The sequence below is a fragment of the Botrytis porri genome (genome assembly GCF_014898465.1).
Source record: "Botrytis porri strain MUCL 3234 chromosome Unknown BPOR_007, whole genome shotgun sequence".
Classification (NCBI taxonomy): domain Eukaryota; kingdom Fungi; phylum Ascomycota; class Leotiomycetes; order Helotiales; family Sclerotiniaceae; genus Botrytis; species Botrytis porri.
This window is the reverse complement of record NW_024066081.1, coordinates 1532406-1560307: the sequence shown is the minus strand read 5'-3', so window position 1 is coordinate 1560307 and position 27902 is coordinate 1532406. Positions and strand designations below refer to the sequence as shown.

Sequence of the window (27902 nt, the reverse complement as noted above, 5' to 3'; positions counted from 1 at the left end):
CAACTTTACCTAATCAATACAATCACGTGATCTTATCCGGACCCTCTATCGAAAAATAAATCCCGATGTACTCCCCTTCCTTCCTTTCCGCATCAATTCTGACGTCGAAAATCGACATCTTCGCAACCCTCGCAATCTGCGAATAATTCGCAACCATACCACAACAACACACCACCTGCATGACATATCGCTTTCACACTTCACATTAAGAAGGTGAACGAGTTGTTTCCAGCAGCGATGACTTCATCACAGATGGCAGAGGCCATTCCTCAACCTGTCGCGCCCGTTGCATTGATGTCTACAGGCATTCACTTCAACCCTGACCACATTGAAATGTTCACATACCCCGAACCTACTCGCAATAGCAACAGCCCCGGCTCTGCAGAACAAGACAAGTCTGTTGCCGCTGCAATGGATACAACACTTCCTCCGAATTCAACCCGACCATCGACAACAGGTCTCCTTCCCGAGATTAAGAATTTAAGCACTTCAGAAGAGACACTTAATACTACGAACGGAATGGGAAATACAGGTTCGGAAAACCACACTGAGAACACCATTTCCACACAGCCCCAAGCGCCAATCGATTCTGCAATGGAGATGAGCAATGCGATAATTAAACAAAAGCCGCATGAAAAAAAGGCCAACGATACCAATCCCGAAATGTTTGGACAAGCCGGTCCGGAATCAACAGTTCAACCCACTCAGGAACAACTACAATCGTCAAATATTGGATCCCTTGCCTCATTTCCTCCTTATAACACGACAAATGTACTTGTAGATCCTGCGAACATATATGGAGCGGATATGAATTTGGTTGGCAATGTATGGGCTTACGACCAAACTATGGACTTCCCAAACGTCGCGCCCAATCCGGACTTCTATAATCGACAACCTTTGATAGATCCGGGAGTGCAGTTGGATGGTTATGCAAAGCTGGCTTTTGATGATTCGGACTTTTATATGACCACACATGAATTGATCATTGGTCGTGATCAAAATGGGTATAACAATATGAGAAGATATGAGAAGGAACATGAGGCAATGAATACATCAGAATTCTCCTCGTTTAAACCAACCATGCAGATCGAAAGTCATACTGGTGGTATCATGGATCCTTGGGTAAAATTGGCAGACAGGCGAAGTCGCAAGGGAAAGAAGAATAAGGGCTCAAGATCTATCAGTGGCAACAATGCTACTGCTGGGTCACTTTTGCCTCCTGCAAATGGAAACATGTCACTTCAAAACCCCGATCCGCATAGTTGTCCTGTCCTACATGTACATCCTCCATTCAACAAAGGTGTAGCGGGCTTCAAAGCTATATCCAGAGAACACGTTAAAATATTTTATGATGACCATCAAGATAGTTTCAAAGTAGAATTCCTTGGTAGAAATGGAGGTTTCGTGGACGACATATACTTTGAGCCCAAGCAGATAGCACCATTAGTAAGTGGTAGCAAATTGCAAATGGGGTTTGTTTTCTTTAGATTTCTGTTACCAGATGTCGTGATCGATGACACAGGGTTCCAGTACCATGAAGAACCCGAAGAAGAGGCGACAGCTACTGCGACAACAACTTATTCAGAAGGAGGGAAAGAGATGAGTCTTAGTTTTGATGATGCACCACGAGCTGGTGATCAGAGGTCTACCGATAGCGAATGCTCTTCAGTTAATGAAAACGATTTCGCGGTGGACGAAATTCCTGATAACGAAGTAGCTAGATTGGAGCATCCCGATCCTTTGTACCCCTTAGGGGTAGCAATTGACGAAGAACAAGACGCCGAGGAAGCAGAATCTTCTGTTGACAACTTAACGGATAGTAGCCCACAACCTACAAAGAAACGTGGACCAGGGCGCCCGCCTAAGAATGGTGTTATGTCCAAACGGGAACAACAAATTGCCAAGAAGGAAGCCCTGGAGAGAGAGAGAATTCAAGAAGAAGAACGGGTTCAAGAAGAGCAGAGAGTTGAAGAACAGAATCAAGCAACGGCCTCAAAAACCGTACCGGGTAAAAACAAAGTTGGTAGACCAAGAAAGCATCCTCGTCCTGATGTCACGGAAGAAGGACCACCACGACAAAAACGCAAATATACCAAGAGACAATCGGGCCCCAAGACCCCTTCGGAGGCTGATGAGGACAGATTTGATGACGATGGCAATTGCATACAAGCCAAAAACGGAAGCTCCAGAAAGGTCGCTTATGTTTTGAAAGAAGTTAAACACAGAAGAGAGGACTATACTGCAGATCAACTTTCGAGGCCACCAAAGAATTATCTCCAGGTCATTTTCGAGCTTCTAAAGGAAGCAGAGCAGCCTTTGTGTCTTCCACAAATCTATAACGAGATGGAGGTCCAGTATCCTTATTACGCCTTTCAAGAATCAAAGGGTTGGCAAAGCAGTGTGAGACATAATTTAGGACAGCATGAATGTTTTGAACGTACCAAGCGTGCTGGTAAAGGCTGGGCTTGGACTCTGAAACCTGGTTCAAGTTATCTAAAGGAGAAGAAGAAGAGAGCACCCTCACCTCCTGTCGCAGGTGGAAATCAACCAATATATCAAGCTGGCCCACCAGTTTCTGGTTACGGTCAGCCTCCGCCTGGATATATGTTGAATCCCAACTTATATCCGATGAACCCACATGCACAAGGGGAGTACCAACAATACCAACCAGGCCAGCCTTACATGGGTCCAAATCCTCACTATTCTCCTTATCCTCCTCAGGGTTATCATCCACCTCAAGGTATTCAGCCACCTTTTATCCCTCCAATGGCACCTCAATTGGTACCTTCTGCGCCTGCTTCTTATAGTTCTCCCTATGCTCCGAAGCCACCTGCTGCTGGAACACAATCTCAAGGCACTCAACAGCAACCTCCACAGCAAACTTCGCAACAACAACCTCAACAACAGCAGCCTCAACAAGAGCAGCCTCAACAACAACAACATCCACATCAACAGCATCCGCAGCATCCACAGCATCCACAGCATCCACACCCATATCCACAGCCTCAACAGCTTCACTATCAACCACCGCAGCCACCGAAAACGAACCAAGCACCAATGCAGTCACAGCAACCACAGCCTCCAACTGGCCACCAAAACCAGACAGCTGCTCATGCTGCACCACAAGTCACGCACGGAGCTGTGCCCGCGGCGACTCCTCAAAAAAGAGTCATTCCTCCTAACCTGGTCACTGCCATAACTGCATATCGTAACCATGTTGCCAACTTGATCCGAAAACGAGCTCCCAATGATGCTGAGGCAATTGTTGACAAGGCCATAAATCGAGTCTATGATGGCACTGAAGAAGATCGTTCTCTTGATAGTACTGAACATGAGATGAAACTTATCAATGGTGTTCTCAATATTCTCAAGTTGCCCCCTGTTCCTCGTGCACCACCTACCAACCAAAATCATGCTCAACCACAACCTGCTGTACCGCAACAAGTTCCCCAGCCGCCGATTAATCAGAACAAACCTCAAGGCAACATACCTCAACAGCCTGGAAAACCTATTGGAGCAGACCTTCCAAAGCAAACGATCATGCGACCATCGTTTTTTGGAACTCATCAAAATCAATCCAGTAACTCTTCTGTACCTAGACCACCATTGATGACACCAGTCCTGCAAAGAAGCAATTCAGGATCTGCTCCTACACCTTCCAGACCAAATACAGCCTCATCCTCTTCTGTGCCATATAATCCCTCAAATCCACCACCACAAACCGCGGTTTCGGGCAACAATAAAATTAGTGGTACCACGCCACCTGTCGCAAGCACAGTCAATCAAACCATTGCACAGCCTGTTGATCAGAATGGAACAAACGAGAAGGGAACTAATCAGAGCGGAACAACTCAAATTGGAACCAATCGACATGGAACAAGTCAGAACGGACTAACCCATGGGCTCAAAGCCGGTGAAACTTTGACTGAGGCGGGTTTCGTACGAAGTTTTCCTCATCCACCAATCTCTAGTTGATGGGACATGTTACATTACGTAACATTTCATTCAGATATAGAATGAGTATCTGATAAAAATCAGTTATTTCGATTCCACTCAATTGGGCAAGCACGCCCACGTACGGAGTATATATTTGAACTTAAAAAGTTTTTATTTCATTGCATAAGCACATGATGATTATACGACAGGAAAGGGTAAATTTCAATTTTTAATGCGGTGTTGGGAGCAACGGGACAACTTGGGTCTTTGTCCCTTTGGTTGATTTGGAATGGATTTGGCCAGACTTGGCACTGGGATTGGGTATGGGCATGGGCGTCGGTCTGGGCATTAACGTTATACGAAGTGATGCAGGGCGTATGCTTAGCGAATGGATTAGGGAAAGAATTGGCGTTCTTATAGATATCCCATCCGCGAGATGATTAGCATACTCTAACATACTCGATCCTGCATAGCAGCGGTGGTTCTTTTCTTTTTGGGAATGGGAACTTGGAGCTTGACCACAAGCATAAGGGGTGGCGTTTTTAAATTTTTGTTTAGTTTACTTTATCGTGTCGATTTGGTTGTTCTTTTATGAACAGATAGTATTGAATGCCTCTTTTGGCTCTTCACTCGGACTTTCAGGTGCCGGTTTTGGGTATAGCACGTGGCTGGCTTGGTCGGATAGCATCTAGCGCCGGATTGGAGCAAAGCGGTGACTTTGATGATTCTTGTGATTTCTTATCTTGTTTGTTGGGTCGATGACCCAGACGATGAGAGGGGAACTGGAGAATGTTATCTCGAGGTCCAGCGGGTGGCTTAATATGAAGATATTACCTAGGTACGCATTTGCGAATAGGGGGAGAGAAGAAGGAGGGATGGAATATGTACATATGAGTCAATAGGAATGTTTTTGTTGAGTTTTATAGTTTTCAAGAACATAGAAATTGTCTGGGGTGTGAGCATGTGATTTTGTGTGGTGATCTTTGAATGATGATGTGTGGATTATGACAATGTACTATATGCGACTTTTCATTCTGCTCGTATATATATATGATGGATGATGCATTCTGAATACCTGCCTTGAAACTCAATACTTACTTCACTACTTTATAGGTGGCTTCGTTGTGTGTATGTCATGTTGTGAAGTATTAATTATAGTGTATATCCGGGGAGTGATTATGTGTAGGACGAGATGATTTAGATGATGTGGAATGTACTTGGTGTTTATATATTGGAGGTTGGAGGTTGGAGGGAGATTCGGCTAGAGTGGATACAGGTAGATATAGTTATTCAGTTGTGTGGTTGTGGGATTGTGAGATTGCGGGATTGTGGGATAATGGATTTGGGTGTATGGATTTGGGTGTATGAGAGGGTAATGGGATAGGAGTTGGTGAGATGGGAGTTGGTGGAAGGGATGAGAAGGGATGATGGGAAGGGAGTATATAAAGAGTGTAAGTAGATTGATCTATCATTTGTGATCTTTTGGTTGAAAATCTTGTCATTGGATTTTCTAATAATGAAATGTGGATGTACATGAATTAGACTTGAACAGAACAAGAAACACATAGGCGCTGTGTACTTTGACTTTAACCTCAAGATGTGAACTTAAATTGGAAGTTCGCAGAAGAAGCTAGAAACGAGAGATTGGGGAGTATCAATGGAGAATTGTGAGAAAAGAGCGTATATAATGACTGACGACGTGAGTTTGTGTGCAGTCAGTATCTGAAGGGCGAGTGTGCTAGATATATATGGAAAGAACCTCGAAGATATGATAGCATGACATGTATGATAGCTCATGTTAGACGAACAGCCATTACAGCCTGCGTATGTGTATTAATTAAAGACTGGTCTGCTTTGGAGTTCGGTTTTTGCTGTGTTTTACCCTCCACAGATATCCATTGAAACACTTAGCTCGGATTCTGATATTGGAATCTGAGGGGCTACATACCCTTTCTACGCTCCCTACAACCCGAACCCAAGTCATTGGTAGAAATGCAAGGAAGAAAATTGCATTCTCATTACAAATAGGTGACAGCATCGCCATCAAGCATAACAAACCCCCATGTTCCATATATACCACTTCATCAACCTCTTTTTTTCTCCATCAAAAAGGTCCGTCCTCCTTTACCTTGTCTCTCCGCCCTACCATTATCTATCTCCTCCTATATTCCCCATTTCTTCCGATCCGACCCGATGACTTACCTCATCTTATTCCATCCCGTACGCTCCGAGTTCAGAGTACCGACCTGCATATGCATGTTTCATTGCCGTTTCTTCGAGAGACGGCAGAGTCTCCCTACTAGTGGATGGAGAATCGTATATTAGACTTTATATGTGGTGTAGTGATGTACTAGTATCTTTTGGATAATTATTATCATTCTGTGTTACATTTGATTTCTTTCATGGGTGCATATACATGTTTGTATACCATCAGATAGATCAGATTCCCCGTGCAGGAAAGGCTACGCATTGGACGTGTAGATATAGTGCATGTGTGCTGGGTTGGCATTTGATTGAATAGATACATTCATACATACCTAGGTATGCAGTATGTACAGGGGCATGTGAGATGTATATGTACTACTTCCAATGAATAATATGTGATAGAATTCTTACTTTGTGGAGGAATGGTTGCCCTTAAAGATGATTGAGATAGCTGCTTCATATGCTCTGCATAATTGTTCTCTATCAGTTATTCAGTTACTCGTCAAGTGTTCTTGGTGCAACAATACTTGGAATGAGGTCGGATGAACGGAAATCCTTGGCATATCAACCATATCGTATTTTGTTTCATGTCGGTGAGTGCATTGATGTCGTGGTTGCTGCGTGATGAGCCGCCATTGACTTTGCTGATTGCAGCGCTTCGAGACGGGCGCCCTCGAAGTGGACAGCATAGTTTTATATCAGAGCCAACTGCATCACCGGTTTTTAGCCATAATTCAAACATCCTTGATCAATAAGCGGTTCAAATAGCCTGTCAACCAATCAGTCAATGATGGGTTATGAGTAATCACCTGACTGGATGCTTAATCTCGTCGTCATTTCAAATGTCCATCTGATTGAAACTACCGACTCTGCTCCAAAGCTAGCTCCTGGAATCTGATTATCGCTATCTTCACATAACATTCTTGAATACGCAACAAAACAATCTCTTCTATTACATGATTCACGATTTCGAAATGCTAGTATTGCTTCCCGTGCTCTTGTTTATTCTCACTCTATCTTCATGATGCACCCATATTTTGGGTGCCAAAAGTTGACGAAATGCCGCGAAATATCTCGCGTTGCACCAAGAGACAGCTTGTCATGGGTGTAACTCTACCGCATAATTCTCGGGCGAAGCGAATTTCTGCAGGGTCAGAAATAATCCCGGAAGCCGGATCACACATGCATGGCCGGGAATTATTATGGTGTTGGGGAAGACCGGTTCGGTCGTCTATTATCCGCGTTGAGGGCGTTGAGGGGAGGACCTTCGATGGGACGACATAAAAAAGAAAAGGGTCGACTAGACTCAACGATCAGAAATTCCATGGACAATGCAAGTTCCATGTTCAGTAATAGCCAAGACAGAAAGGACTTGAAGATATCTATTGGATGCTCGAATCAGGTCAGACGTATCACGAGCCCTTGTGTATAATCCAAATTTGTTTGTGAAACTGGCATTGAGGTATCTCGAGTTGAATGATCAGAAAATTCATGCCCTCATGGCTTGCCAAAACTTTACACTATTATCTAGTGTGACCAAGAGATGTAAGTTGCCCTAAATGATGCCAGTGGAACAAGGCTCTGGATGATAGTTATTACAAAAAGACGAAGGCCAATAGGGGCCACTTCATCACGTATATTGGATGGTGTTCACAGTTCACAAGTTGCAAGTAACTATCTTCTCTCTCTGTGTATTGCGCCGAGAAAGCTTCGAGCCCTCACGAACTTTGGGTTGATCAGTTGCCAAATACTTTTGGCAAATATGATATCTATCCCTTCCCAACTTATGATCTTTCTTTGAATAGGCGAATAGAAAAGAGTGTTCCCTTCATAGACTACAAGACCCAGTCAACTTCGCCCAAACTACATTGCTCAGGCCTGATGATATTGTAGCGTGGAAGTACTAGAGTCCCAAATACGCCAGCAGGCTGCGGGCATGGGACATCAGATGAGATTATGGAATATTCTGAGCTGGTCCTCAAAAATAAAGGAGGAATTAGACGATCGAGTTCCAATGACCACGAAACACCAACTTCGGTAGACAAGGACAAGGACAACGAAATAATGAATCTCTTTGTTGAGCAAGTAATCGGGAAAATTGTGAAGGACGGAAGTATTGATCTCCCATTTAAAATACGCTACCCATGAAAGGCGAGAAAATCTTCTTCGCCAATTCTCGGGCTTGAGTGATAGTTAGCGGATCTGCGATAAGAGAAAGAAAACCCGCCGAGCAATAGATTATAATCAGCGATCTGCAGATATAATACTATCTTCGTCGACTTTCTTAAATCAGGTATGCTTCTCGATCACTCAAAATTCAAAATTTCGCTTTGAATCCCAAGATCGAAATTCAAGAGACACCACACTAAATCTGGATCGTCGATGGAACCCAACTTTATCAGCTAAAGAACTTGGGTTGCATGTGGAGATTCTGAGAAGCATTTCGTAGAATTTGATTGATGTCCTCGTGATATTGTTTTTGCATTAAACATTCCTGCTGCAGTTCTTCGTTACACGACTGTGTTCTTGCTGCAATGTAATTAACCTCATATTCCAGCAATGGAATGCCACGAGAAATACGCATCGGAGGCGTTTATAGCGTTGCATTTCATTTGCACGGTTAGTACCCTTTAGTATCTTATGATTAATAGGGAGTATGTTGGAACCAATGGGGTGTGAGAAGACAAGCTCGCCAGTCCGCCTCAACAAGGCGATTAACATATTGGCTTCCAAATACCACCATTGCCCGGAATGTTATATTGTATGCAGACCTCTCTGCAGATACGTGTAAGGTTGTTGCGACCTTTAATTCAGATAGTCGACTTAGTAACTGCCTATAAAATCCACAAAATCGTCCGATTTCGATAAGACGTTAAATGAGGGGCGTTCATAGCTCCCGATGTCTATTGCCATCTCCTTAGTCTCCTTAGTCTCCTTATTCGTAGTAAGACTCTTATAAATGCCCGAACATCCATACAAAAGAGTGTCATAGACCGGTGTGTATGGTGATACACAACCAGTCCATAACTCCTTAAACCTCTTGCTTCACACTCGTCATCCTGTCATACCATCGCCAAGTGCAATGTCTTCTCAACTTAATCGATACTGGATACCCAATCTTGATATCAACAAGAGAGTTATCAACAAGGAGATTCAATACTATCTGGGACCAGAATCCACGCTAAGGCCATATACACGAGACGTACGTGATGACAATTTTAGCTGCTAAATAATCATGCTCATAGGGTGCATAGGGAGAAGATGGATATCTGATTAGCACGCCAGGAGAGTGCTTGACGGATGTGAGCACCATTTTGTACAACAAACCGTCTGAGAGTCTCGATTAATTTGGTATATAGGAACAGATAGATGATATCTGTATCAAGTCGAAGGAGCTCTGGGAAAAGCAGGCAGCGGCTCGAGCCAAGAAAGAGTCAGACAAGCAACTAAAGCGGCCTCTGCACCAGCCAGTCGTCATTTCAAGAGGCTCAAAGCCCGGTTCCTCAAGACTCTATCGTCCAAATCATAGAACTTCTTGATATTCGAATGGCCCAGAATTCAAAGGCTGAGGACGAAAATGATCCTAACGATGCAAATACCCTGCGCGCGGCTGTTTCAACGAGAGCTATCAAGTGTGGAATCGTACTTACTTCATAGAACAGGAGGGCTCGAAGTTTGGCACAGGGCAAAGATACTAAGCTGTTGCGGAAGCAAAAATGTGTAGTGCTTGCATACAACTTGTTGTTGCTGTTGCTGTTGATATTCTGGTTTCTTATGTAGCCTTATTTGCATCCTTTGGAGGTGTGTTAGTTGGCGTATAATCTGCATATCCTTCTACATATTTGTCATTGTTCCAGTATAGGAAAATTCACATTTTGGCACAATCTTCCTCAAGATGTAAATACCGTAAATAGCCATCAGCATCCAGAAGCCATTCTTGCCAATTGTGAATTCCTTTGAAAATACGAACCAAAAGTGCTATTCCATTCATGGAGGCGATCAAAGGTACTGTGACTGCTTCGCCATAATTACCACTAGTCATAATGGCTAGCTATGCCACTAGTTTTAGTCCTAGTTGATGCAGCAAACGTTAGGACCCGTTTGAAGCCTCACAATCCCGGACATCTAAGTTGAGGTGAGGCTGCATTCTAAGTGCGACCGAGTAGCATGGTAGGATGAGTCGATCTGCAGCCAAGAACGAAGCGAAATATTACACCTATGCAGCAGTTGCAGCTCTCAATCCTTGTACTGAATTTACCGGAATTTGGCGACATTGAATCTGTAGTAATTGTATTGACAAAGTAGACTTCCCCATAATTCCAAGACAGCAATTAGTGTTCCATTTGGAGTTGGAATTTGATCATTTTTTAATAACGACAGGAGCAAATCCCCAAGACCGACGTAATGAAGCCTGTTGGCCTCAACACAAACTGAACTCAAAACCAACAGTAACCACGTGGGTCCTGGGCAATCGACGTCGTCTATTTGCTCATGTGCCCCTAGGGCTCCGAGTGATCTATAAGTTCTATAAACTTGAGTCTGAATCGGTTCGTAGCAAGGAATATTAGCGCGGCTCCCAATGTCAAAACCACTCTGACGTTGCCAGGAATATTGTTGGCATGGTGATTGCATGCAATGGAATACAATGACTCTGTATATGAAGACTATGCTAAACTTCTTAAAAAAACTTGCGACATCTGGAAAAAGTGCGTTTTTCACTCGACTTCGGTATGGCTTGTGAGGATCCTCATTATTTGGTTCGAGTCTCAAATAAACCTGAACAGTTTATTTCTGCAACACTGTACCAGAAATTTGAAAGTCGTATGCTCTCAATGTCAAGGCGTAAGACTTCTTTCATATGCATCGAGTTGTATAGGACCGGATGACCACAAGGCAATTGCTTGAATAGCAATATTAGCCCCTAGTTTATGAGTTTTGATATTTTGTGGCCCATCTGCATCTGCTACATAACCGACAATATTGACCCACTCTCCAACCCGAGTCTCATGGTGGGTTAAGCTGTTCAGCAGAAGTTGAACATTGACAGAGGCTTTGATTCCATTGCCAACGGGAAAGTTGTGTTCCAAATTTAAAACGGCGGAGCTTCTGTTATAACTTATCACGCTATATAAGTGCATTGTCAGTCTATCTCTTCTTAAATCATAAACCTTTCCAAATTGCTGTGCCGAGTACTTGGGGAACTCTCCTTAGAACTGGCGAGCAGCTAATATCTGACAGAGGATGTCTGTTTTTTCTAATAAAGAAAGTAGAGATTACTAATATACATTGTAGAAAGTGAAATTGCTGTTTGAAAGAATGGGGTGTAAATTAGAAGGGATATTTATCATACCATCCTAAGAATCGAACTTTATCTCCTTCTGAAAACTGTTGAAGGTCGGCAAGTAACACGAGCTTCGAAGGGTTAGGTCCCGAATATTGTTTTGACATATTGTTCGTTTTAACAATCAACCCAGAGAGATTATACTAGGGAACTATGAGAAAAAAAAGGTATTGGTGTTGTTGGTGATTCTTGTGGTAAAACTTTACCTGCCATACGTGAAACTCGAGATCACCTTGTCATGTTAGGTAGTTTGTGAGAGGAGTCAAGAACAGATGGCCGGGCTGGAACAAAACATTACACGTGATTCTGGGTTAATTTTGCGCTAACCTGATATAGACGGAGGGACTAGCGTCATCATCGACGCCATGTTACCACACTTTCATCATTCACTTCAATCAACTATGCGAAACAACCGCAGGCAACCACAAAAACATTTATAGAACTCCACCAACGAAACAAACTCGACACTACGGATTTCATCTTCCACTGCTAGCCAACCCGTTTCCTTGACTTTACCGTCTTTGTCCGACAATATCAAGCTCCCCACTATCAAGTTCCGATAGCAGGTCTTATCATCAAACCCTAATCATCAGCCGCCACTTCGATCGCTTTCGAGCCTCTACAGTCTCCTCATAATTTGCAAAAAAGCGCTGGGGACTTGAAAGTCCTGCCAACTCACCGGTTTCGAGTCTGCACAGTATCGTGAAATATGTCGGGTGTTTGGGGCTGGTTTGGGGGAGGGGGTGCGCAGAAAGCGAAGGACTCCCCGAAGAATGCTATCTTAGGACTACGTGCGCAGCTTGAGATGCTGCAGAAACGAGAGCGTCATTTACAAAGTCAAATGGACGAACAAGATGCGATAGCTAGGAAGAATGTAAGCACGAATAAGAATGGTATGCTCTGCCTCTCAGGATCGTATATATAGCAGCTGCTAATATTTGGCTCTTTCGTAGCTGCGAAGGCTGCATTGCGCCGGAAGAAACAACATGAGCACACTCTAGATCAAACTATTGCGCAGATATCGACATTAGAACAACAAATATACTCTATCGAAGCAGCCAACATCAACAAGGAGACCCTCCTTGCCATGGAGAAAGCCGGCAAGGCAATGGCAGCTATTCATGGCAAACTCGATATCAACAAGGTTGATGAGACAATGTAAGTTTTTTGTGGTTCGATGACGATGGAGATAAAGGCTAACATATATACTTTTAGGGACAAACTTCGAGAACAGCATGCTCTGGGCGAAGAAATCGCTCAAGCTATTACGAGCGCACCTCTCGGCGAGCCTATAGATGAGACTGAGCTCGAAGACGAATTGGCGGATCTTGAACAAGAGCAGTTAGACAATAAGATGCTAAAGACTGGTTCCGTACCAGTCTCTGATGAAGTTCATAGGTTGCCATCTGTTGTGAATGGAGAGGGTGAGTTTCTAGTGCCATTATTATTCTTTTGTTGCAAGTTACTAATGTTTCAATTTCAGTCAAATCCAAAGCACCCGTCCATGTTGAAGAAGATGACGAAGAGGAAGAACTCCGAAGGCTACAAGCTGAAATGGCCATGTAATTCAAGAACAATAAATCCAATATTGAGTGAGTGGGTCGTTGGGCTTCTGATTTCATCAGTTTATTTTGTGTATGGGGGGAGGCGTGCGAGATTCTTTTGGGAGGGCACTGGCAGCTTCAATTTTTAATTTGCACAAGAGAGGATATCGGGAGTTTCGAATCCATTAACTGCGACGGCGTTTGGGATTTGTTGTACATCTGTCAAACAGACACCGAATACCTTCTATTACCAATAAACTAGAATAACATCTACCAACAATCTAATGATGCATGTGGTTACCAATACTTGCGCTGAAGTTCGCTCACATGATAGTAATTCACCGATCTGATACTGTGGATAGATAAATACACACACACACACACATACATACATACAGAGGTACATGAAAGCTAAAGTAGGTATCCATCATGGTCAGCCTCGCTTTTGAGTCATGTTTTACTCTCCTAGCTGAAACATTGGGGAGTCGACAAGTAGAAAATCCAAGTAGCAAAACACTTCAAAGTTTCGTTTGAGAGGGAATATTGTTATTCTTAAAGTCTTAGATTCAGATTTTAATGCTAGTTGGTCCAGCTCATTCGGATCATTTTTTAGTTATCGAATTAATTATAGAAATTCTCTTTGTTCAAGCTTCTCTGAATCATTCTAACCACTCGTTCTGGGTCTTTTTGTACCCACACTACCAACACAACATCTTGTGCATCAATGCATCAAATATATGTAAGGTCTCACCAAAAGTTACAACCCCTCATTTTCTACATGCGTGAAGTAAGTTGAATTGACATATCGGTACCATCGGCGGAATCGCTAAAAGAGCTAGATCCTCACCCCCTTGAAGATTATCGTACATCGGATCCCCGGGCACCCAAAAGGATGGGTACAGTAATTTATTAGTAAGTGCTAGGTGATAACTTGTGTAGGTAGGTACTTCATGTAATGTACCTGTACTGACAACTCATCACGTCGCAAACACTATTCTGGGCATCAGCACCAAAGAGTTCCACTGGTGTGGCAAAGGGTTACAATTAAGCAACATCGTATGGATGACATTGGATGCTATCAACATTTATTGGGGGTCCGAAGAGGGGCTTTGCCTGTGGTGATTTTCTTACTTTTCTTTCTGCTTATCACATTCTGAATTCTGTCTTGATTCCACGAAGATTGACAGAGGGTAAAGCTGGATATATAGGATGATCATTGATTTGTTCACTGGCTTGATTGGCGTCACTGGTAGGTAATCGCAAGCATCAAAAAGATGAGGCAGGTATATAAGGCGACTGACCACGTTGCACAACCCACAAGGTCAATCTGCACGGCGCCGCGAAACATTTTCGGGTAGCAGTCTTGTACATCAAGATACCTACAGAGTATTCCATGGATTGATTGAGTGATGTGATTTGACCAGTAGGCGTGGTTGCTGGTAGGTTATTCAACACAATCATCAATCATCAATCATCGTCCCACATCATCCAATGACATCTACCCCGTTTAGTACGACGTACTCTGTAGACGTGAATTGAATGGAAGCTGCAAGCAACAGGGGTTTTTGGTCCATTTTGCCGGATTTATTCCTGCACATTAATTACAATTTTTTTTCTCTGGATTTTGAATTTTCTGACTGCACGGTCTTGTCCACTTTCTCATCAATGTGCAGCGTGGTTGGGCTGCACTCGGGGCCCTGCAACATTGATCGCGGGTTGCCTCGAAAATCACATTTGATTATTATCATTGATTTGACTGCGACGTGGCTGCAATGTATCATATCGGGCCAATAATGGTTGAGCACGACCAAGATTTAGGCAAATTTCTAATAATGCCGTCGACAAACATTGGCAAATCGTGGGATTACCGTGGGACTTCTGGCCCATCTCTATCTTATGCCATGGGGGGAAAAAGTGATGCTGTACTCTCTTTTGTCAATGACTTCCTTCTTGTACCTACCAATGAAACTAAATGTTCGTAGGAAATTCCGTTCTTGCTTCCGAATCTTCCTTTTAGTCTTGAATTTATTCATCATTCTATTTTCCTATAGGCGAATTATTTTTTCGTCTTGCCATCTGCTGATATAAGTCATCTTGGATTCTTCATCTATTGTACCTTTTCCATCCCAACCACGTTGAATCGATTCTCGGGTGGTAACCAAACGTTTGTCACCCAAAGATTGGGCACCCGCATTCAACCGGAGGAAACCCCTCTCGTCATTGTAGACCATGGGAGGAAAGGATCAAAAGAACAATAAGAAGGACGTTCAATTCGTTCATCACGTAGAGGATTCTGCATCTTCTGTTGCTTGTGACGAGGTACACACACCCTCAGTATGAATATTTCTCTTTGTCCAGCCAGAACCACGGCCATTGGTAGTAATTGGTCCTCAATCCAGACAACTCAGTGGGCGAAACCTTTAGTATTGGATATATCAAATGTTAAAATTGCCAGATATTATGAGGGGAAGACAGGTAAGCTTTCCTGATTCCATGTCTGCATCTCGAAATTTCATCAAAAGTCTACAATCTTCTCCACAATTATTGTTTTTGATCAAATGAACAATCATGAATGTTCCACTTCCATTACAATGCAACATTGAATGCTCCCATAGATTTAAGCTTGGCATTGCTAATCAAAGAAACAGACGATGAAGATGAAGAGGAAGGTGATGATAATGAGACTCAAGACAAATTGGAGGGAATACCAGAGGAGCCAATAGAAACGAAAGAAACAAGCGATACCCCGCTGTCTGAAAGTGAGGATGGAGATCCACATTCGGAGGAGGAAGATAATTCCAAAGAGGAAGGGAATGAAGATACACCTGACTTAAAAGAACAACCTCAGTCTCCCGAAAGCGACAAGCCCCCATCGACGACAGGTGAATTGACTGACTCGAAACCGATAGAGTCGACCGCGACTCCGGAAGAAAGTCTAGCGAAGGATGGTACAGAAGCAGGTATGAAAACATCTCATATCTTGGAGTACGAAGATCATCTTCACGTGTTTATGAGCGCCACTCAATTGACTTCATATTTCTATACAAAAGATAGCATTATTGATTTTGAAACAGAACCGGAGCCAGAATCGAATCACAGTTTAGAGATTCCTTCCGATTCTACACCAGAAACGTCCGATGACATCCCTCCTTCCGTTCCAGACGCTCCACGATTGAAAGACATACGGGATGACAGATATGCACTTAGTAAAATAGAAACCCATCCATCGCATCCGTCAAATCATACAGTTCGTTTCGCCGACGACATTGCATCAACAAGTTCCAAATTAAAAGACAAGAAGAGCAAGAGGAGCAGTAAGGACAGGAAGCTACCTGTTCCCGAAGTTCCACGCAAACCCGAGTCTCTATTGAGTAAGATAATTAAGAGGAGCAGGGAAAGTTCACGTTCTGCTGATGAGGGACTACGAGTACCACCAGAAGTTCCCGACCCGCCCCTTCGGAAACATGCTGAGCTCGAAAAACATTCGAGGGGGGAGAAAAGGAAGGCAAAGGACAGGAAAGAGAAAGGCGACGCTAAGAAAAGTAGGAGCAAGGGAATGGATGTTTCTAAAATGGCATTAGTACCAATTCTGAAACCTTCGCAACCAGCAATACAGAGTGATGAGTCTATATCAGCTGAAAACAATGGTGATGAATCAGTCAAGGAGTCACAGCAAACTCCAGATGTTGTTCAGCCAGTATCAGGTGAGTAATACTGTTGCTTGATGAAGTTTTGAAATATCAATCTGCGGTCAATAATCGGACGTTATGAACAACATATACTAACTCTCACCTGAAAAGATCCAGACCCCCCACCTCCGCCAGAAAATAGCCCAGGTGAGAATATAGAGGCCGAGGAAGTAGTACCTGTACAAGAGAACTTATCAACACAACTTGAAGCACATCCAGACATCGAGGAGACACTAACCAGTGATGTACCAGCTTCAGATGACGTAAAGGAGGAGGATGAAGAGGTTGCAAGCATGCAAAACAACCAGGCAGTCTCCGAGGAACATGCAGCTACAGAAGAGGCATCCGTCACTGATGTGCCAATAGTAGAAGATTTACAGGTTGAAGGTGGAGATATTCCGAGCACAGAAGACAATCCTGCTGCCATCGAAGAATCTCATGTTGATGAGGATATACCTTTTACAAACGAAACGGTTGAAGTTGAGGATGATAAGCTCACTGCTGCAAATGGGACGGAGATTAATGCGGAAGAGCCTGACAATGAGGTTGTTTCGGAAGCTGCAGTGGAAAGTCCTATCGATGAAGAGGAAAGTCCTTTACCAGATGAAATTGATTTACAAGATCCCGAAGTGGCTGAAAAGAGTCCGAACAGCGAAGATATTTCAATTGGTACCGAGGAGATGTCAGCCCCTGGGGAAGAGGCTCCAGAACCTGTCGAATCCACACCAACTGCCACCGGGGAAGAAATTCCAAGCTCCTTGGAGACACCTACAACAATCGATGAGCCCCAACCCGAGGATGATACTCACTCTAGTGATGAACCGGCTTCTCTGGAAGAAAGTACAAAGAATGACGAGGAAGCACCGCCTCCCGACGAAGATGTTTCCGGGGAAAACGTTGAATCAGATCCCCAAGCCGAACTTGATGCGAACGAGAAACAAATCGAGGAAGAATCCTCTGAAGAAGCCTCCGATCCAATCGAGCCAGTAACGATCGAAAGTGATGTTCAAGACGAGGAAAAAGAAGAATCTAATGAAGTCAATCATGAGACTTTGGATACTCCAGAAGAGATTGTTCCGGACCAGCCAGGCACAAAAAATTCAATAAATGAGCCTACTCAACCAATCGAAGCCGAAACGCCTAGTCCTGAAGAAGCTGGACCCGAAAGTGTTGAAATTCTCGAGGAGGTAAACAATCATACCGATGAAGAGTCTAAGCCAAATGAACCTTCTCCTCAACCAAGCGAGAACAATCCGGCAGAAACGGGGCCTTATAATATCGATACCGATTTTCTGACACCCGAGGGTCCGATTGGGACTACCGAGACTAATGAACTGGCAGATCACGTGGGAGACTCTAATGTCGAGGATGATGTCATTCGGGAATTAGCACAATCAAGCAATTCCGATGACAGTCCAGCCGTTGAAAATAACGTTGCGGGAGATTCTACTGAGGAGAGTCCTGAAACAAGCCCAGATACAGAAAGCGTTGAACTCAGCGATGACGTCCTAGATATTCCAGCTACAATCGAAAAGTCACCTGAGAGCCAAGAAGATACCCTCGTTAACCCCGAAGTTCTGGAGCCTGATACAAAAGTCGAAGAATTGCCAATCGAGAGCGAAAATGTTCAACAAACTCCAGTAAAAGACGAAGCTTCGGACGAGAGTCATTCGGATGATTCACAAGCCATAATCGAGGGAGAGTCAACACCAGAAACGTCTATGGAAGAGGAACCTTTGGACAAGAGTAACCCGGATGATCCAGTAAAGGACGAAGCTCCGGAAGAGAGTAATCCAGATGATTTACAAGCCATAATCGAGGGAGAGTCAACATCAGAAGCGTCCGTGGCAGTTGAAGACTTGGCTACTGATGCGGGAGAAAGCAATGAGAATCCAGAAAATGAGGAAAGACCGATTTCAATTGATCAACCCTCTAAGGAGGCAGAAAGTGTTCCAGAATTACCGGAATCTGAAGAGTGTCCAACGGAAATTGAGGAATCTCATGAACCACAAGCGAATGACGATATAACAAAACAACTCGAGAACGGCGCTGTACCGGAAGTGGTTCAGGATGGCTCGGAGCTTGAAAATGCCTCATTAGGAGATGTTGAAGATGTTCATAAGTCCTCCGAAGATGACGAGATAGCAGATTTACTCATGCCTGAACAAGACCCCGTAGTGACTGAGGAGACATCAAATCATATACCAAACTTGCCGACAGAAGATGCTTTAGACAAGACGGAAACGATCCAAAAATCTCCAGAAGCCGCCCAAGTGCCTGAAACTGACAATGAAACCATTCCTGTCAATACCGAAGAAACTTTAGAACAAGCAAGCGAGGGATCACAAGTTGAATCCGGAGAAGAACAGCCTTCCAATGAAACTCAAGAATTGCTGGCCAGCGATGAACAGCAAACAGAAATCCCTCAAGATCCTCCTCAAGATCCGAATGAAAGTCTCGCACAAACAACCCCAGATAACACCAATCCCGAGCCAATTGAAGAACCTCAAACCGAGCTGCTTTCTACCGAGCACGATGACGAAATCGAGGTGAGAGAGTTGAAGGAATCCGATCCAATAGAATCGGAAAACGAGGCATCAAGTTGGGATGGCGAATCAAATAATGAAGATTCGGAATCCAATAACGAGCACGAGGACGAAAACTCATCTGTTACCGAAGAAAATGGCCCTGAAACGGCAGGGAGTGAGGAGGAACACTTGCATGAGACCGAAGAATTGAAAGCTCCGATTCTTAGCAGTGAATCAAACGAAGTTCCTGTTCCTTCCTTGGACAATGCACCTAAATCATTGGACGGAGAAGCTGATGTTCAACTGGATGAAACAGCCAATATCGATAATACCGATAATCCTATCCCTGGAGAGGAACCCATCGAGAGCATCCCCGAGTCCGTAGAGGAGGACAATCAACCAGCTATAATAGCTGCAGTTGGAGATCCCGATACTCCTATTCACGAGGAAGAATCTACCGAAGACCCGCAGCCATCTGTCCCGGAAAACCTTTCCGAAATGGTGGTTGAGAAGGATGCTATTCAGCCAAGCGAAGATATCGATGTTGAAGAAGTTCACGAACCCGAAAAAGAAGTTATCGAAAATACAGAAGCCCCTGCTGTAGAAATTCTTCCCGAATCAGTCAGTGACGGAGAGAAACATATCGAGACTTCGGAAACCGACCCATCCCCGGAGATTGAAAATCCTACCCAAGAGTTAGGTGAAGACTCTGAAACACTTGTTATCGAAGGTGATACTCCTGAGGCAGTCATTGAGGAAGAAGAACCAGTACATTCTGAAGAAGCAATTCATGACGAGGAAACAAAAGTTCCAGTGCCCGAGGACGAATCTGACCAGAGCCCGGATGCTCCTGCCGTGGCAACTTCCGAGCCAGATAGCGAGGAACATTCAGTTGAGACAACAGACAATGTCCCTTCCCAGGAACCTGACAGTCATGTTCCTGAGCAAGAGGCACTTGAGGTGCAAGAACTTTCCGTCAATGAGGATAATGAGCCCGAACTAGTTGTGGATGACGAAGAACCAATTCAGCCCGAGGAAACCGTCTCAAATGAAGATCCCAACCTTCCAGTCCATGAAGAACAACCAGTTGGAGCGCATGAATCTCCTGCAGGTGAGTTGATTCAATTTTCTTCCGCCAACCTACTTGAATACAACAAGATACTAAGATAGCAATTAATAGCCCCGGAAGAGGTAGAGAACGATGATATCACTGGTGATGCTGCTGCGAGTAAGTTGACCCAAGATTTCTCTTAACATTGTGCTTCGTCTGGTATGGATGAATTCAGAGAAATAACAAATTCTATTAGTCACAGAAAACGAGACCCAAAGCATTGATGACCCCCAACCGCCCGCCGAAGAGGAAAAGGAGGTTATTGAAAATGTGGAAGCTCCAGTCGGTAAGAGTTCACAAAATAAGTAGGCTTTATAATCAGAACGTCAGGCGTACTAATAATTTATCGAAAAGAACCAGAACCTGTTCCCATTGATGCTACACCTGTTGAGACGGTAGAAGATAAAGAAACATTGGTGGAAGCGCCCGAAGAGGAGGAGGCTCTAGAAAAAGATGCTGGTAAGTGCTGCAAGGACTTGGGTATGTTGTATATGAAATGTAGCTGAAGAAAACGTCTAGATGCCGAGTCAACACCAACGGAGACTAATCCAATCGAAGAGCCTTTGACTGAAGAAGTTCCTGCTGAAGATACCCTTGCTGAGAATCCGCTTTTAGAAGAGCCCGCTACTGAAATTCCTCACATTGAAAAACCTGCTACCGATCCAATCCAGGAAAGTCCAGTTGGTAAGTGTTCAATAGCTAATTTCCCCACCATTCTTCAAAACCGATTGCTCATACTAAGATACAGAACCCGAACCTGAGCCAACACCAAGCGAGCCTATTACCGCTCCGGAAGAATCAGCTCCGGAAGAATCTCTTATAGAACCAGAAGCCAGTAAGTGTCCCTGAGGATTCGAATTCCTCTCAAACTGGACTTTAGATCCTCTAAATCGAGCCTCCCCAGAAAATATCAAGCTCATAGATTTCTCTCCAACAGCCAACGATCCCCCTTCACAGCCTGTGGTTGTAGAAGAAATTTCCCCTGGTAAGTTTTCACTTTTTCGTCTCTTGTACACGTTATGATAAATAAATTAATGCGGGGTAATTAGAACCCGCCCCGGTTGATACTTCTGAGGAACCACTGATTGAAAGCAATCCCGAGCCAGAGAGCGTTAAGACAGAAATTCCTATTGGTAAGTTATGTATCCTCTTATATCCTGTGGACATGCAACTCTGCATACGTATGTCCACGATCATTTGACACGTGTCGAATTTCATACTTCACGACAACGCCACCTACTTATTTTGAATATATTCAAAACTATATATTATACGGCGTATATTCTATTGGCAAATTTCTGAGTCAATCTGCTTCGGAAAATTTTCTACAATCCCCAAGATGTATTCCAGAGGTCCGAAAATTTCGAGAACTTTCATGCCAAAAGATGACAAACCCAAAGTTTGAAAGAAACTTGGCCATTGCGAATGCGAATCAATCCAATAAACACCTCTCAGAATGTGAAATGAAAAGGGTCCTTACACAAACTGACACGATATATTTCTAGAACCCAGCCCAATCATAAAAACTCCCCAGGCACCTCTGAGCCCTGTTGAAAATTTGGAGGATGGGGAACAAGCACCGTCTGGTACGTTCAATCTTGGCGATCTTGGATCTATTCTCGTTTTGGGTTTAGAATTTACAATAGCCCAATGTTTCAGAGATAGAGATGTCCATTTCCACTTTCCACTTAATCCCTCAGTTACTAACGCTAAGTTTTATGCAGAATCTGAACCTACGCAACTTGATGTCGTTGAACCAACTGAGGAGATCCAGGGCGAGGAACAGCCTGAGGTTGTTGAGCCAATAGAGGTTGCAGGTGTGTTGTAATTACTTTTATCGAGCGATACATACTGACATTGGATAGAAGATCTGGTGGCTCAAGAAACGGAAGAATTGGCCGTTGAGCAAGCTGAAGAGGTTGCGGCTCAAGAACTCACCGAAGAATTGGCCGTTGAGCAAGCTGAAGAGGCCGTGGCTCAAGAAATACTCCCTGAGGATGAGGTTGATGAATCAATCAACAAACCCACGGAAGAAATTGACGTTCAAGAACTTGCTGGAGAGCCATCTGCCGATCAACCCCTTGAAGATACCACTAGCGAGTCGCCAATCCTCGATCAATCTACAGTTGAGACCGCCCAAGATCCGGTTGTCCAGGAACCAACCATCGATACATCGATTGAAGAACCCGTCGTCGAAGCCGTCCAGGAACCAGTAGAGGCATCCAGTGAGCCGGATCTTGAACAACGTGTCGAAAATGTCCAGGAACCAGTAATGGAGGCAGTTGGTGAACTGGATCTCGAACAACCTGTCGAAGAAATTGGCGTTATGCTGCCGAATGAAGAGCCCGTCGCTCTAGTGGCTGAACAACCGATTGATGAGACAGTTATTGCGGAAGTACCAGCTTTAGAAGAGCCAGTGATAGAGGGCATTGTTGTGGAACAAACTACGGAAACCAAAGAGGCACCCGAGGAATCCGTCCAAGATCTATCATCTGACCCGGCTGCAGTTCCAATAGCAGAAGAAGTCCCTGAGGTTGAAGAAATCCTACAGGAAGTCATTGAGGAGACCCTTGCTCCCTCAGATCCCATACAAGAGCAAAGCGAGTCTCCAAAGGAAGTCGAAGACTTTGAGGCTGTTGCTCTTGCTGGACTTGCAGGTGCAGCCGCGGCCAAGGTCTTGGACGACAAGGGAAATGAGACCCCAATAGCTAATCAGCCTGTGGTAAATGAGCCGGAACGCATTGAAAATCGCGAGGATAAAGGAGCCGAGTCTCCTTCAAAATCGGATAAAGACAGGCGCAGACACAGGAGCTCGAGGCATCACTCATTCAGTAACCATAACTCAACCAAATATGGTGAATATCCACCTTCCAGCAGACCAGAAGAACAGCCAAGACGCCGAAGACATTCTCACAGTCACAGAACCAGTGGCGGAACTAGTGATAAAGAAGATGATAAAGAAAATTATCGTAGTCGCAGATCTAGTCAGAAGGGAGATGATAGAGAGCGACCAGAACGGGCTCATCGCCGACGATCTAGCCACAGGGAAGACGAGCCCGAGCGTTCTTATCGACGTAGGTCTGGCCGTAAAGAAGAAAGGGAGGATAAAGAGGAGCCAACCCGTGGTACTTCTCCAGCAAAGCAATCTCCAGATCGTCGAGATAGTGCTATTGAGGGTGTGGGCGATGAACGTGAACGTCGCCGACGCCATCGTAGAGACCGCAATCGAGAGGAGCAAGAAGAGCACGACCGGAAAAAGGAGGAACGCCGAGCAGCTAAAAGAGAGGCAGCAATCAAGGCTGAAGAAGCCTTCAGAGCAGAAGAAGCCCTAAAGGCTGAGGAAGAGGCACGAAAAGCTGAGGAGGCACTGCAAAAGAAAAAATCCGAATCCATTCCGTTATCCGCCGTTCCAAAGCGATCAAGATCACGAAGAGAAAGCATTTCAAAGTCATACTCAGTCACTCCCCATGAAAGTGACGGTATTCGATCCCGACTTCTCAGTCTCAAGAAGCGTGTTCAAAGCGAAGTTACCAGTCCATTCATAGCAAACGACGAGCCACATATCAAGGAGAAGCTTACCCCCGTCACAAGCTCCAGAAGGGATTCCATCGTTGACGAGCCAGGCCCACCTCAGTTCGACGTTACACCAGAACGTCCAAAGATGAGTTCTAATACGAGAAAATCATCTCGGTCATATCCACACCATTCTCACTCGTCGTCTCGCAGAGAGTCTGAACGAACTTATAGTTCCAGGAAAGAGCCAAGTCGACGAGATTCTACCAGGGAGAAGTATAAGACGGAGGAGGAGAAGGAGGCAAGAAGAGCTCGCAGGGAGATGAAAAGACAAGAAAAGCTTGCCAAGGAAGAAGCGGAAGCAGAAAATAAACTCCAAAGAGAAAAGGACGATGAGTTGAGGCGTCAACATCGTGAGGAGAGACGAAGAAGGCGAGAAGAAAGGGATATCGAGGAACGAGAGGCCAGGAATCGAGAACTGGAGGAAAAAAGTGATAAATCATTGGAACCATTCCCCGAAAACGATGTCGACAACGGAGAATCCAAACCTAACTCGAGGCCAGTTACTCGGGAAAGACGACCGACGAGACATCATTCGAATTCTTATAGTTCACGAGGCTCTCGTCCAGAGATACCCATATCTCGAGGCTCTCGTCCATCGGAAAAGCCAGCGGAAAAACCAAAGAATGCTTTCAAGAGCTTTATGACATTGGGGAAAAAGGTCTTTGCTTCGGAAAAGCATTGATCATGATATGTATAACGGCCATGATGATATACGGAGTTCTTTTGTTCGGTTATTTTGATTTCGATTCTTGATTGGTATTATGTTTATGATTGTGGAATATGCATTTGATAAGTTCTGGCTGGTGATCTGATTATTGCGACGATGTTATAATATGGTGGTCGATCTGTATTTTCAAGTACATAATAGAGTTGAGCAAGATCTAATGGGGTTTTTGATGTCTGTCAGCCCTTTGTATTTCAAGTCTCCTTGGTCATATTTCATTTGTTTAATTGTAGTTATTGAATGTACTTAACAATCTTTGGGATAATGGATATTAGAATGAAGAGTCTTTTCTTTTCATATGCAGTTGAGCAGTTTATCGTTATGGTAGCTACAATCTCTTGGTTATACTTCATCTTCCTATCAAGATTCAAGATTATGGCATTTCGATTCACTTGTTTTGTGCACTCAACCTGCATTCAAACACGAAGAAGACATTCGCTGCTGGTGTGGTACTTGGTGTTATTTGGAAGCCATTTCGAAGCAACACTGCCTGCATTAGGGCCCTTGAAAACAAACTCCGCGACTCTAGATCGATAGAATGGACTAATGTGTGGCGAGGAGAACAGAAGGTAACCTCAATTTCATACCTAGTCTTTCGCCCTTTGACTATTTGCAACCAAACGTTCCCATTTCTTATCTGAATGTAAAGGGATGTTTTCTGTCTCTGGACGTATTGGGAAAGTATCGGACGAATTGCCAGTTATGTTAGAAACTTTGAGTATCCTTTCATCTGATATCGCTTCATGATTGTTCTAGACCGTGCTGCTCAGGGAAAGAAAGAAAGTGGCCAATTTCGCGGAGTCTTGAATCAACACCGTCAAATCCACAAACCCACAACTCCACATATCCACCTGCACGTCCATTTTTCGTACTACGTTGACAGATTGAGATCGTTCCTTTGACATCTGGGGCATAACCAATATAAGATGTTCTTTCTGTTCCTTCATGATTTGTCAAGTTTCAATTATGCATGCATCTATCTGCTTGCCTCGTGCTCTTGCCGACGGCTATTGAAGAGTGACGAAAACCGACCCGTCCTAATCCTTATCATCGGCGATGTTAGCGGAGGAGTCGTGCCTTCAATATTGCAATCTTGTGGATTCATTGGGCTCTTGGTTTAATGAAATTAAACCGTCTTGTTGGTACACTGTTGGTTATATCTCGTTCTCGTGTTCTACACGAGTAGCATGTATATATTGTGGCGGATTGATCATTTACGCCGCATTTCCCAGCCGCCTTGCTTTCTTAATTTTCTCCCTCATGAAATTCGATTTGTCGTCATACGTCCGGCGTCTGTTACCACTTGCATCGCATGGCTATACCCACATTCGTACGGATGTGACATGTACAATTTTCTTCAGTTAGAGTTCATGCTTACGAGTTCCTTCGGTACCAAATTGTGTACCCAGTACGAGTAGTGCCAGTCCAGTGCCACTGTGACAAGCGCTGGACGTTGACCTGGAAATGATTTTCCGGCATTGACCAGGGCGAAAAGGCAAAGGGGCGGAGAAGACAGGGCAAGACATATCAGCGCTTTGAGATTTCTCCCTGATCGTTCCACAAGGATGAGTTTTGATCGTCGCCTCAATCAGGAAGTTAAATTGCGCTCAAATGGTCTATCCGGAATTCTCGTTTCATCCGTATTTCTACTATCAAGTAAATACGTACCGTACCATACTTGTTCCCCTGGATTCCGCTTTTCAATAATAAGTTGGAGATGACAGCTGATATTGCATGGTTCGTTTGTAGAAGGAAAAAAAAAAACACGAGCACATTTTTGATATGTGTCCCAACATCCATCAAGCCACCAACATGCCTTATGCCCTACACTGAAATCCAATCCAACTCTCTTGACTCCTGACTCCGGACTTCAAAGTTTCAACCCCTTTTCGATTTTCACCCAATACGATCAGATATTCGTCATTATCGTGACGATCTACAGTTTTCACTGACCATGCCGCACGTACCACAATCTTTACAGCGTCTTCACCACAAGACCACCCACAAACCTGGGGTATATAAAAGGATTGAAGATTTTCTATCAAAGCTAAAAAGTACGGTCCATCATAGAGATAGAGTCAATTTGTGACCACACAACTGACTATTGGAAAGAAGTTCGGACGCTTCCTGCCCAGGAAGATGCTCATATTATAGAACCATGTAATGGATTCTTCAATCTACCAGCGGAGCTTCGGCATGAGATTTACTCATATCTCTTCAGGAATTTGAGATGTCGAGATGATATTTTCTCTGAAGCAGAATGTCACGACTTTTTCGTCCATGAAGGAGCAGTTTTATTCCGTGTGAACCATTGGTTCCTGAATGATGCGGCTGAATTCTTGTGTCGAATGAACCCTCGATTTATGTTATATCGACCTTCCCTATGTCGTTTTGTTTTTGCCATCACATATGATTGTGTTCGGTTTCTGAAGAGTCTGGAGTTATCAGTACCATCTTCCGAGACCAGATTATTAGAGCCAATCCTCGAAGAGATCATGGCTTCTAATGCTCCACTGACCTCACTGACTTTACATCTTACTCCTACGTTTCCGGGAAGCTTAAGTTATCCATGGCCAATGTATATCATTCCAAGATTGCATGTGGAAACACCAGCAAAGGAACACTTTTACAACATTCATCCTCATTATTTATCTATCGAATATCACTCGCAAGCTGCTGTGGATAACTGCCATCGATCCCCATTGTTGATAGGCAAATTACAAAATCTTCGATATCTAAAGATTACAGGTCAGCCAGAATTCGATATCATGTTTGAACTTGCCATCGTGAAGCTTCATCTGGGGATGATGGCTGCCGCTAAATCCGCGGGGACATATCTTGCCCTATCACCGAATAATGGGCCTCGTGGTGAAGAATGGTATTATGAAATTTGGATCATTCCAAGTAAGTCATTCCTACCATTGGTCGACTTCTATGATCATCGTTGCAGTACTTCCACTTGAGGATTTGCATTTGTGATGCTGAAATTGTGTATAGCCTCACGTCACTCGAAGCCGGCAAGTCTTGCATCACATAAGCTCCTAGAGTGCTGATGTGGGCATCTCGACTTGTACCGAAGACCTTTACAGACTTTATCTCTGCTGTAAGCAATATGGCTCTTAACAGTAGCCCATTTCCTCTGTCTTTTCCTGGCAGGGATAGAATGCTCTACATGTGAAAGTCACTCTTGTTCTGTGTCTCTATCACGTAAGACTAAAGAAATTAAATGAAAATACCGCTTCACAACT

At 44.0% G+C, this 27902-nt stretch overlaps 8 protein-coding genes across 8 annotated transcripts; 6 read left to right on the top strand and 2 right to left on the bottom strand.

Annotated features, from left to right (window-relative positions):
* Positions 1 to 237: 237 nt before the first annotated feature.
* EAF01_005794 (uncharacterized protein) lies at positions 238 to 3464 on the top strand (the record flags this gene model as incomplete). Its single annotated transcript, XM_038914048.1, has 2 exons — positions 238 to 3388; positions 3454 to 3464. The coding sequence occupies 2 exons, from the start codon at positions 238 to 240 to the stop codon at positions 3462 to 3464; spliced, it is 3162 nt and encodes a 1053-aa protein (XP_038770497.1).
* Positions 3465 to 9223: 5759 nt separating this feature from the next.
* On the top strand, positions 9224 to 9680 carry EAF01_005793 (uncharacterized protein; the record flags this gene model as incomplete). Its single annotated transcript, XM_038914047.1, has 3 exons — positions 9224 to 9343; positions 9396 to 9443; positions 9501 to 9680. 3 exons carry the CDS (start codon positions 9224 to 9226, stop codon positions 9678 to 9680), a joined length of 348 nt encoding a protein of 115 aa, XP_038770496.1.
* A 715-nt stretch (positions 9681 to 10395) lies between these two features.
* Positions 10396 to 10762, bottom strand: EAF01_005792 (uncharacterized protein; the record flags this gene model as incomplete). The annotated part of the gene is made up of 2 exons (XM_038914046.1): positions 10396 to 10657; positions 10740 to 10762. 2 exons carry the CDS (start codon positions 10760 to 10762, stop codon positions 10396 to 10398), a joined length of 285 nt encoding a protein of 94 aa, XP_038770495.1.
* Positions 10763 to 10976: 214 nt separating this feature from the next.
* EAF01_005791 (uncharacterized protein) lies at positions 10977 to 11589 on the bottom strand (the record flags this gene model as incomplete). Its single annotated transcript, XM_038914045.1, has 2 exons — positions 10977 to 11265; positions 11492 to 11589. 2 exons carry the CDS (start codon positions 11587 to 11589, stop codon positions 10977 to 10979), a joined length of 387 nt encoding a protein of 128 aa, XP_038770494.1.
* A 602-nt stretch (positions 11590 to 12191) lies between these two features.
* EAF01_005790 (uncharacterized protein) lies at positions 12192 to 13048 on the top strand (the record flags this gene model as incomplete). The annotated part of the gene is made up of 4 exons (XM_038914044.1): positions 12192 to 12375; positions 12436 to 12640; positions 12698 to 12906; positions 12966 to 13048. 4 exons carry the CDS (start codon positions 12192 to 12194, stop codon positions 13046 to 13048), a joined length of 681 nt encoding a protein of 226 aa, XP_038770493.1.
* Positions 13049 to 14858: 1810 nt separating this feature from the next.
* On the top strand, positions 14859 to 15284 carry EAF01_005789 (uncharacterized protein; the record flags this gene model as incomplete). Its single annotated transcript, XM_038914043.1, has 2 exons — positions 14859 to 14978; positions 15078 to 15284. The coding sequence occupies 2 exons, from the start codon at positions 14859 to 14861 to the stop codon at positions 15282 to 15284; spliced, it is 327 nt and encodes a 108-aa protein (XP_038770492.1).
* Positions 15256 to 24612, top strand: EAF01_005788 (uncharacterized protein; the record flags this gene model as incomplete). Its single annotated transcript, XM_038914042.1, has 14 exons — positions 15256 to 15345; positions 15426 to 15501; positions 15675 to 16730; positions 16827 to 20354; positions 20424 to 20471; positions 20551 to 20640; positions 20709 to 20813; positions 20874 to 21038; positions 21103 to 21189; positions 21235 to 21339; positions 21404 to 21487; positions 21860 to 21940; positions 22079 to 22171; positions 22220 to 24612. The coding sequence occupies 14 exons, from the start codon at positions 15256 to 15258 to the stop codon at positions 24610 to 24612; spliced, it is 8001 nt and encodes a 2666-aa protein (XP_038770491.1).
* A 1996-nt stretch (positions 24613 to 26608) lies between these two features.
* Positions 26609 to 27707, top strand: EAF01_005787 (uncharacterized protein; the record flags this gene model as incomplete). Its single annotated transcript, XM_038914041.1, has 3 exons — positions 26609 to 26708; positions 26767 to 27558; positions 27652 to 27707. The coding sequence occupies 3 exons, from the start codon at positions 26609 to 26611 to the stop codon at positions 27705 to 27707; spliced, it is 948 nt and encodes a 315-aa protein (XP_038770490.1).
* Positions 27708 to 27902: the final 195 nt, after the last annotated feature.